At 44.0% G+C, this 10,709-nt stretch overlaps 1 protein-coding gene and 1 long non-coding RNA gene across 2 annotated transcripts; both read left to right on the forward strand.

Moving 5' to 3' along the window:
- Positions 1-1,688: 1,688 nt before the first annotated feature.
- On the forward strand, positions 1,689-5,123 carry LOC124327714. The gene has a single exon (XM_046786712.1). The coding sequence runs from the start codon at positions 1,689-1,691 to the stop codon at positions 5,121-5,123; it is 3,435 nt and encodes a 1,144-aa protein (XP_046642668.1).
- A 722-nt stretch (positions 5,124-5,845) lies between these two features.
- On the forward strand, positions 5,846-6,316 carry LOC124326834. The gene is made up of 3 exons (XR_006915883.1): positions 5,846-5,937; positions 6,011-6,126; positions 6,283-6,316. It is a non-coding gene; the product is annotated as an uncharacterized LOC124326834 (long non-coding RNA).
- Positions 6,317-10,709: the final 4,393 nt, after the last annotated feature.

Genomic DNA, 10,709 nt, shown 5'->3' on the forward strand with positions numbered 1-10,709 from the left:
TATTATTTGTTTGGCGCAGAAAGTTTTTTGATCCAGCAGTTGTCGATTGAATCACTCCGAGATGGTGTAAGATCAGGTTGTCTCAATTGAATATGCATGGATGAGATTTGAGTGGTAGAGATGGAAGAGGTTTGACATGGCAGACAAATTAACAAACAACACATAGAATTGTGACAACGAGGACAGCAGCAGCAGCAACAGCTTTAATCACACCTTTCACAGTTTCATCATCTCCTCATTCATCACAGACTGAACATCAATGGCCATCGAAACCTAAAGAGAAAACAAAAGATTTAATATAAGTAAGGCAATTTAAGGAGTGAAGTTAAAAAGGTGATACTTAAAGGTAGCAGTACACTAAGTTGTTTATTTCGTCTCTCAAACTGTCTTCTCGGCTTCTCCTCGTTGTAGAAGCATTATACCTTGAGGATTTCGTCTGTTGTGTGTGTGATGCTGCGGAGTGCGGTGCTGGACTGCTGGTGCGGCTTTTTGGTGAAGAAGTCAAGACGAGATATAAATTTGGAGGGAAGAATATTACGTGAGTATCACAATTATTTGCCTTTGTTTGTTAGTTCTTAATCAATTGAGTGTCAACGAGCTAGAGAGAAGCGGACATTGTTTTCATGTTTACTGTTGAACGTTTCTTTTTTCGGACGCTATCCGGCATAGCTTTTGATAATTTTCCACTGACAGTTTAAATACGCTTACATCTCTGAAGAATTTTCTCAATGCTACTTCAAGAAAATTTTGGGTGATAACTGTCAGTTTCTGTTCCAGCAACAAAGCTCACTTGTTAGACTTTTGATAATGTGTTTTTTTTTTCTACTTCCGGTTTTCTCATTTCAATCAGTAGTTCAGTAAATATTCATTCGACCCACAAAATAACCACATATTCGTGATCCTCGTCAAATTTGTGGTAAAGTTCATGTTTTTTTTTTTACGTACGCGTACTTCCGGTTTTGAAAATTTTCCTGAACTATAGTTCAGCAATCTTTCTACGGTGCTCCGACTATTCTTGGCCGCCCCATTACTACACCGAGGCTATTACTTCACCGCTGCTCCGACTGCGACTGCACTGCTGCCCCGGCTGATACTGCTCCACTGGACTCAACTCATGGGCAAGTTTCTAACATTGCTTGCTCATCATCTTCTCTGCATGAACAAACCACGCCATTGTTGATTCTCGTCGGAGCTGACCCAGCCATCCTCTCATACATCTGAATTTGCTAATTCTGATTTCTGCTCCACGCTACGGCCCGAGTTTTCAACTTTCTCCACCAGGTGGCCTCCATCCAGCACTCCAACAACGCCACTAGATGGCAGCTGCCACCGGGGCATGCAGGAATGACACTTGGCATCTAGGAATAAAGCCACTTTAACTTTAACTTACGGAGTCTCTCGATGCTCCCTTCATCATCACATCATCATATTTTATTTTATTTTATTCCTCGGGCAAGCTAAATTTTAAGAATTTTACTATCTACTGATCATCTGGGCGCCAGCCGCCTCTCCATTTACAGCTCTCTTCGACCACATCGATTCTACTACACCGACTCCACTACACCGATTCTACTACACCGACTCTACTTCACCGACTCTACTACACCGACTCTACTACACCGACTCTTCTACTCCGACTCTACTTCACCGAATCGGGGCAGCCTCTGGCCATCCGCCTATCCGTCGACATGGAGAAAGCCTGTGGCAACAGTGCCTGCAGAAATACCTTCATCTGCCACAACGACAAGAAGAAGTTTTGCTCCAACCGCTGCTACCCTTCTGTCATTGCCCGTGCGGCTGCTAAACAGGCCAGCAGGAATGGTGCCCTGGCTGGGGCGGCTAACTGTGCCTCTATGGATACTGTTAGGACTACACCTGCTCAGACTCCTGCGCCAACCTACTACGAGACGCCTGATGACACTTCTACTCGCAAGACGAGGGACGATTCATGGATCCCATCACCACACTCAGGCTGCTCTCCCCCCACGGCACGCTTTGGCAGGCCCCGCCGGGATCCTGCTCCTTCCACCGTCACTCAAACAGCATGCATTGCAGGCGTCAACGTTTCACTTCCGGCTCTTTCTCCTCCACAAGCTCGGCCCTTTTCGACACCGACCAGTCGATCTCCTAGACCACCTTCAATCGTTCAGCCTACACGCGTCTCCCATGGAGACCTAGATGATCAACATCTGGCACTTCCATCTCCACTCTTTCCGTCAGATACCACGCCTCCTCCGTTCTCCGACGCATCCAGTTCTTCATTTGAGTCATCATTCGACGACCTGGACGGCGGAGTGCTCGAAGATGAAGATGCCTTATCTCCCGCCGACCTCTTTTATGAGCGCTGGGCCCCAACAATCCTGAACTGCTCCTCCAGGACTGAGCTGGACACGATTGCCTCTGATCTTGCTACTAACTGGCACGCTCTCACATTGAAGGAAGACACACCTAGCAGCGAGGCCACCCGTCCTCCACGCATCCCTCAGACGACCCCTCCTGGCTCCATTCCACACAGGCAGCAGTCCAGACAGCAGCAGCGGGTTCGCCGCAAAAACAACGCCAAGCGATGGGCGGCCGCCAGCAAACTTCAGGCTCTTTTCAAGAGATATCCCAAGCGAGCTGTCCGCAAAGTGCTGGGGGAAACTTCACAGAGCTACACTGGCTCGTCTGAAGCTGCAACTCTCTTCCTCAAGACCACCTATGAGAAGCCCCGACCTCCTCCAGATGACATCCTGGTAGCTAGAGCCGCGTACGACGAGTGCCTTTGGACACCTCCTTCGGATGATGATCTTTCCTTGCTCTCCTTACCACCTTCGAGACAGGAAATTGCCTACAAGCTCAAAAGGGCATCTAACACCTCTCCCGGGGCCGATGGAGTCGAATACAAAGATATTCAACGTCTTGACCCGTCTGGACGGCTGCTGGAGGTTCTGTACGCCGCGGTTTGGTTATACGGCATCCCGACTTGCTGGAAATCTGCCCGCACCATTCCGGTGTACAAGAAAGGCTCTCCGGACGACTACGCCAATTTCCGGCCCATCTCGCTCCTCTCCACCATCTACAAGCTCTTCTCCAGCTCCATCGCCACTCGCCTTACCACAGTGGCGTCCAACTGCGACTGGCTCTCACCGGAGCAAAAAGGCTTTCTTCCTGGGGTGCATGGGATCCAGGAACACACCATGCTTCTGGAGTCGGCCATTGAGGAGGCGAAACTGAAGAAGAGCAACCTCACCATCTGTTGGCTGGATCTTGCCAATGCCTTCGGTTCGCTCCCCCACGACTTTCTCCACCAGCTATTCGCGTCCCTCCCGATTCCGACTGTGCTGCGAGACCTCCTCTCCGACATCTACACCGACAGCATCTTCCAGTTTGTGGTTGGCCGAGAACTTATCACCGTTCATCCCACTTCTGGTGTCCGACAAGGTGATGGCCTCAGTTCCATTATCTTCAACCTGGCAGCTGAACCACTCATCCGTTGCGCAAAGGCCCCTTCCAACTCTGGCTTTCCCCTTTTTTGCTCCATGCTGAAAGCCACAGCCTACGCAGACGACGTCTCTCTCATCGGCACTACCCCGGAACAGCTCCAGCCCGTTCTCGACGCTATGCTTGTGGTGGCGGCCAAACTTGGACTCCGGTTCAACGTTGGGAAATGTTCCTTCCTAGCAATTTCGAAAGGAAAGGCAACACACTCCACACACCTAACCATACATGGCTCGTCTCTACGGGGACTGGAGGAGGGCGAAACTGAGAGTTATCTTGGGGTCCCTCTCGGAACTCGTCTCACCTTCCGCCCCGTCTCCGATCTGCCTGACAAGCTAACCAAGCTAGCTGACTGTGATCTGGCGCCCTGGCAAAAATTGGAAGTGTTCAGAGCCCACCTACTTCCGTCTCTCTCTCATCATCTTGCCACAGGGCGGGTCCTTCGTGGCTTCCTGGGCGAGATGGACGCTCGCTGCTCTGAATTTCTTAGATTTGTCTCCAACGTCCCCCACACTGCTCATAACGGCTTCCTCTATTCCGATCGCAGGGCTGGCGGCTTAGGTGCCTCTCAACTGGCAAAAGATTCGGACATCTGGATCATCGCTCGTGCCACTCAACTCCTCGATAGCAACGATCCGGTGGTACGCCTCACTGCCAGAGCCCAGCTCAGCCAAAACATCTCCAGGGGATTCAACGGCAAGCCGCCTGTTCCGCTGCCCCTCTCTAACTACCTCTCTGGCTCGGTAGAAGGCGGACTCCACGACACCCGTTTCTACAAGTGTGGCTCCAATACCTGGTCCCGTGCCAGGAAATCAGCACGAAGACTTGAAGTTAGGATCGATGTATCCGGCGATGAATCGACCAAAGTGATCGCCGACGACGTCTCCTGCCTCTCACTGAAAGCTGTAAGGGGCCTCCGCTCAGTCATCCGGAAACGCTGGACAATCTCCCTCACAAATGCCTTGCATCAGGGCAGGGTAGCAAGGGGGCTACTACTCGACCCATCTAACGACGTTGCCCGCCTCTCATCTCATCGGACCTGCCTCTCATTCAACGAGTGGAATCTCATCCACAAGAGCCGCCTCGGCCTGCTTCCGCTCCTCGGGAATCCTGGTTGCTCTGCTCCCAACACCAAGTGCAGGAGATGCAAGGTTGATGCCGAGACTACCTCACACGTAACAAGCCACTGCCGCAGTAATCTTCCGGCCATTGGCCGCCGACACGACCTCGTGCTGGCGGAAATTGTGAAAACCATCACCAGGGCCGGCCATGCAGCGTCTGTCAACAGAGTCTTCCCTGGCTCAACCCTGAGGCCGGACATAGTCATCCCCTCGACCGACCCACCAACAATAATTGATCTCACCATCACCTTCGATGCTCCCGAGTCCCTCGACGCTGGCCATGCCAGAAAAATAGAGAAATACAGCTGCCTGGGGTTAACTCTGCCCTTCGTTATTGGCGCCTTGGGATCCTGGCTCCCCTCAAACAACGCAGTGGCCGTCGCCCTCAACATCCCCCCGGCTCCTTGGCGCCGCCTCCGGAGGAAGTGCCGTCTGATGGCCATCCAGGGATCTGTCTCCATCATTCATCGCCACATCCACGGACATGGGGATGACCAGGAAGCCAATATTCCGGCTCCTTAATGGATTTACTTGTAATTATATGGCATGTACTGCATGAAATTGTTCTGTATCGTTGCATCGTAGTGTTTTATATCTCGTTTTTCATCGCTCTGCATATTATTTCCATTGTTCCATCTCTCGTCTACCTTCGCCTAGTCAATTGAAATTCCCCATCGTACATCTACTTCTCTTTTATAATGATATGTCTTTGTCACGCCGTCGTGAAATACAGTTCTATGTCTCAGGAAAATTCTCGATTTTGGCCAAATTTTGGATTTCGTTTAAATCACACCTTATCGACCCCAAATTTCATGGAGATCACGAATATTTGGTTTATTTTGTCGGTAGCTCAATTGTTAAGGCGCTATAGCTTACTTCTGGTTTACTTCCGGAAAATTTGCATTAAACTAGCAAGTGAGCTTTGTTCTTTGTACAGTTCTAAGCATTAATTGCTAGGTTTTACTAAACAAAAAATCGCGTTTCAAGTTTTGTAAGTATCTTAACAACAGTCCTTCAAAAACTGAGTTTTGAGACTTGTCAAATAGATGGCGTGTTGATTGTCTCAGTCATGGGCTTATTGCGGTTGCGGTTGCTGTCAAAAGTTAAGCTATCTTTTCTTCGAAAATTACTAATGAATTCATAGGGAAATTCGAGTGGTTTTGTCAGTAACTTGTCGGTGATGTGTTCTATTCTGTGTATAAGTTGGATAACCTTAATGTTTCTCATCAATTTACAGGGGGAAACGTAAAATGGTCGTGTCACAGGCTCACAGCCTACTGTCAACTATTTTGTTCATAATCATATTTCTACTGAATGTGCCATCAAAATGACACAGGTACTGTAACAACCAACACTAGCTTTATTACAGTTTTGCTGAAACATTAATTCTTCTCATCTTTCATTATTAGGATTCATCATAATTATCTGCTGTTTGTATTGGACTTGTTAGATCACCACCCAGCATGGACTAATCTCTCATTCCATCTTATAGAGAACCTTGGATAACTGATCGGTGGTTTCATATGTAAGTTCACTTGTCATGTCAGTGATGTTACTGAACTTTTTTCGTTGTAGTCTTAAATGTATTTAAAGTATTGATCTGCACTTACGTCTATCTAACATTCTAATGTTTAAGAGAAAATTTCAAGTGTAACTGAAAACTGTTTAATTATTCTTTTAGATCATAGACGTCAAGCACATTGATGACACAAATTACAAACAAGGCAACTTAATTTTTTTTTTTCATTTACAGGTTCTAAATTCACATGACAGACTTTTTTTTATAGAACAGTAGACAAGGTTCCTTGTTTGCTAACCTGTTGGCTGCTACCCTTGAATCTCCCTTTTTACTTCCTTAAACAGGCCCTCTTGATTTGAGGTAAATGTTCATTCTGCTTACAGGGTCACTCCTTCGCTATTTGTCATGAACTTCATCCATTGGTGGAAACCGACGAGAGAATGCTGTAATTCAAGACTGATCAATTGTGTAGTTGTTAGTTAACTTACTAGTGCATATCTGGGCTCCCTTCTTTTCTGTGGCCCCGTTTCCCTAACTAACCACTAACCAACGCCCGCCGGTGGTCATTCACCCGCTGTGAAACCAGGAGGAGGGGAGGGCTCTGGTCGAACGGGGACTTGGAAGGCCCATGATCCGACGAAAACTTTTAGAGGGTCATGAGTCTAACCCGGAAGCCTAGTATGACTAATCGTTCCCCAGTAAAACTTGCCTCGCACTCTTCTCTCTTCTTCCATTTCCAGGTAATCTCCCTGGATCTACGCCGACACTGCATGTGCGAGTATAAGCAAGCAATGCGTCACCCAATGAGACAAAAAGCGAAGATTTATTTTTGCGGAAAGTGTCACCCGGTTAAAAAATTTCTTCTTTATTAATCTCGTGTAGAACTTTACATCTGGTCTACTGGTGCACATCACGATTCTTTTAAGTTTGATTATTTAGGAGATGTGTTAAAAAATTTGTGAGTAACCAAAAATATAATTCAATTTTTAGAATATTTAGAAATTGTTTTAGATCGTAAGAAAATCTAAAACGATTTAATCAAAATTAAATAATTAAATTTAAAGAATCGTAATGTGCACCAGCAGACTCGATGCAAAGTTCTACACGAGATTGTTAAAGTAGAAATTTGTTTAACCGTCTGACACACTTTCCTCAAAAATGAACCTTCGCTTTTTGTCACATTTGCTGACGTATTGCTTGTTTAAAAAACTCGCACAAAAATAAATGTATTGAACCGGACGCACTGTTTATTGAATTTTTAATGTTGTGTATGTTCCAAAATTAATATTATTGGTGTTTCGTTTATACTAATTTACTTATTAAAATACATACAAGTTACAATTACTATATATGTGTAGGGTGTTTAATGTGAGGTTTCTGGGATTTGGGGATGATAGGTTTTAAGGAATGGATGGATAGGTATATGTTTTAAGTGTAAAGTTTAAGAGATTATGGGTTTTGAGGAAAGGATGGATAGGTATTTTTTATACGGTTATATTGATTAACGAAATAATTGGTCAATAAACCCCAACTTCTTTTGTTTAATTTAAATTATATCCCCCAACCTCCTCCTCGTTGGTTTCCCAATCGCGAAGGCTTGTTTATTATTTGTTCGACATAAACCTCCCCGAGTTTCTGTTTTGTTACTTTTTAACTTATAAACGGTAAACTATAGACACAAATGACAAACAAATATCGGACGTAACTTCCGTAGCTTAGCACCAGCACCAAGGAACAGTGAAGTATAACTTGATGCAAAAATATTTTTCACCAGCATATAGGATGCAACACGCCGCATTGGACAGCAACATCACTGCTATGTAAACGTAAACCTATAACCGAAATGAAATTAACTTTTAGCATCATCAATGGAAATACTCGACTAACTTAAACACACTACTACTAAAAAATTCATGTTACATCATATTAATTCAGATAGTCAACCCAAATATTCTAACGACAACCTTATCTGAAACCTATTGTTGAAACAAAATTTGATACAGAACTAATGACTGATTTGAGATTTAAATACACATTCATTTGAACTTTGTAGAGTACTCTTTGGAGAAACAAGACAATCTTTTGATACCTGCCTATCTTGAGTACAAACAATTTCACATTGCACTATCATAACTAATTACATATGATTCAACGAAAGAGCTGTTGACTTGATGAAATCCCGAAATGTTAAACTAACCAATATAAGCAAAGCTTAGTTCCACAAAACTTCTGAGGCTTTACTTCTAGCTCAACACATTTAATTTTGAACGTAAACTCGAAAGAAGACTCTGATTCGATTCCTGCTACCTCACATAACCCTCAAAATTGTCTCTCACTCATTCCCAGGTCTGTCTGTATAATTTCACTCTTTCATGTACTTAACAACTGTTACTCACACTAAGCGGATGACGTTGAGCAGCGTCTCCTCGCAGGAGACCATGTCAAATCCAACGGACGGAAGGGGGCTGAGTCCTAGGAAACAAAAGATGAGGTAAACTATGTTTAGACGATCTCCGTGTCAATGTAGATTTACCTCAGGCTCAGATGGAAGTCTCCGGCGTTGTCTGTGATGCTCAGCAGATAGACGCCCTTCAACAATAGTGTGGCGGTGCCAAGGAGCATCATGGGGGGTTGAGGGCAAGTAGAGAAAATAAGTCGGAGGATAGTCATGAAGGGGGAGTCCTTATGTATGACAGTTTACGTAATGGCCACAGCAGCCGACAGGAGCATGAGATGCCCAGACGAGACCTGGAAATTTATGAAAGATTGTTGAAAAGATGGAAATTGAGTTACTATCAAGTTGGTACAGAACTTAGAGGTGAATGCCACTACCTGCATTGTTGAACAGTCCAATAACCTCAATGTCTTCCTTTTCACACACCATTTTTTTTAATGCAGAGAATCAATTATTAGCCTGAAAAGAGAATAAATGAGGGTTTAGTCACAATTCTTAGCCTTTCACACTTGCAAAATATCAGATTTTAGTAATTACTATAATTTTGTTAGTGAGTTTTAAAGTTGAACACCACCTACTTTATTAAGTTGACAATCAATCCATCACTTGAGCTGATCCACAAGCCAGACTTTTCCTAGGGCTCCAAGCACTTCACACCCAAAAGAGAAGTGTCAACCAAAAAACGGCCAGATTGGCGGTGATTTAGGACTAAACCAAATAGGACTGGTAGAAATAGGACTACGATTTAGGACTAAGTAGAAATAGGACTGGTCGAAATAGGACTACATTTTGCAACTCATTATTGCCAGTCCTATTTCTCCTTACGAGCAGTCCTATTTCTACCATCCAATAGTCCTATTTCTACCTGTCCTATTTCAACAGATGAAAGATATGGCATCCTTGTCGGATTTACCAAAAGACGATTGAAGCGTATATCCGACACCGTTCATATACTATTCAGCCAATTAAACTATGTTAGTAATAGTCCAGTTCGTTTTTCATTTGTAACTTGTATATTTCAAAACTTTTTTAACTTTTTTTTTTATAAAAAGGTTGAATACAATCATGTTAATAAAGCCCATTTGTTAGAAATATCAATTTGATATGCAATTTAAGGTTTATTCGGAAATAAGATATTGTGTTAAAAGTTTCGATTTTTACGGGACTGACGCGCAGCCCAAGCCGGCCAGAAGGGGGGTCGGACGGGGGGGGGGATTGCACGTACCCATGGGAGAGGGGTAAGAGAAGGGGGGTTTACCTGGGCCATACCATACGGCACCATCTTTTCCCTATTGCTAAAACGTCAACGGTGATATAATGGTTAGCAATCCGTTCTATCATACCAATTGATTGAGGATCGAAGTTCGATTCTCGGTCAAGGCGAGATAAATGAAAATTTAATTTTGAAAATTTTAAATTACTACAGCTTCAGGTACTGTAATATCAATCGATCACATATGGCATTATATAAATCAATATCTATGGTAATGAATAGCAAATATAATAGAAAAAAAACTCAAATTGACTAAACTAAAATGGAGTCTACTACTCCTGCAAAAGGCTCCAATGGCGTCGAAGCTGCAGCAGGTACATCGTCAAAAAACATTTGGATTTCTTCCAGTGAGAGACTAAGTTGGTTCGACATATTTCCTTGGAGTATTTGCCGTAACTAATCTTGTTACAATTCCGCTTTCCATAAGTAAACTATTTTTGATTTAGAAAACTGCCGTTATGTGTGTGATTTTTGCGTGATTGCGTGGTTGCTGGAAGCTTTTGGACGATTTTTATTTTTCAAAAATTCGAAACTCGAATTGATTAACAATACACCATTGCTGATTTGAGAGGAAGGAAATAAATTGTTCAAATGGTAATTTGCTATTCATTACCATAGATATTGATTTATATAATGCAATTTGTGATCGATTGATATTACAGTACCTGAGGCTGTTGTAATATAAAATTTTCAAAATTAAATTTTTATTTATCTCGCCTTGACTGAGAATCAAACCTCGATCTCAGTCCATTGGCATGATAGAACGGATTGCTAACCATTATATCACCGTTGACGTTTTAGCAATAGGGAAAAGATGGTGCCGTATGGTATGGCCCAGGTAAACCCCCCTTCTCTTTACCC

The sequence above is a fragment of the Daphnia pulicaria genome, chromosome 2 (genome assembly GCF_021234035.1).
Source record: "Daphnia pulicaria isolate SC F1-1A chromosome 2, SC_F0-13Bv2, whole genome shotgun sequence".
Taxonomy (NCBI): Eukaryota; Metazoa; Arthropoda; class Branchiopoda; order Diplostraca; family Daphniidae; genus Daphnia; species Daphnia pulicaria.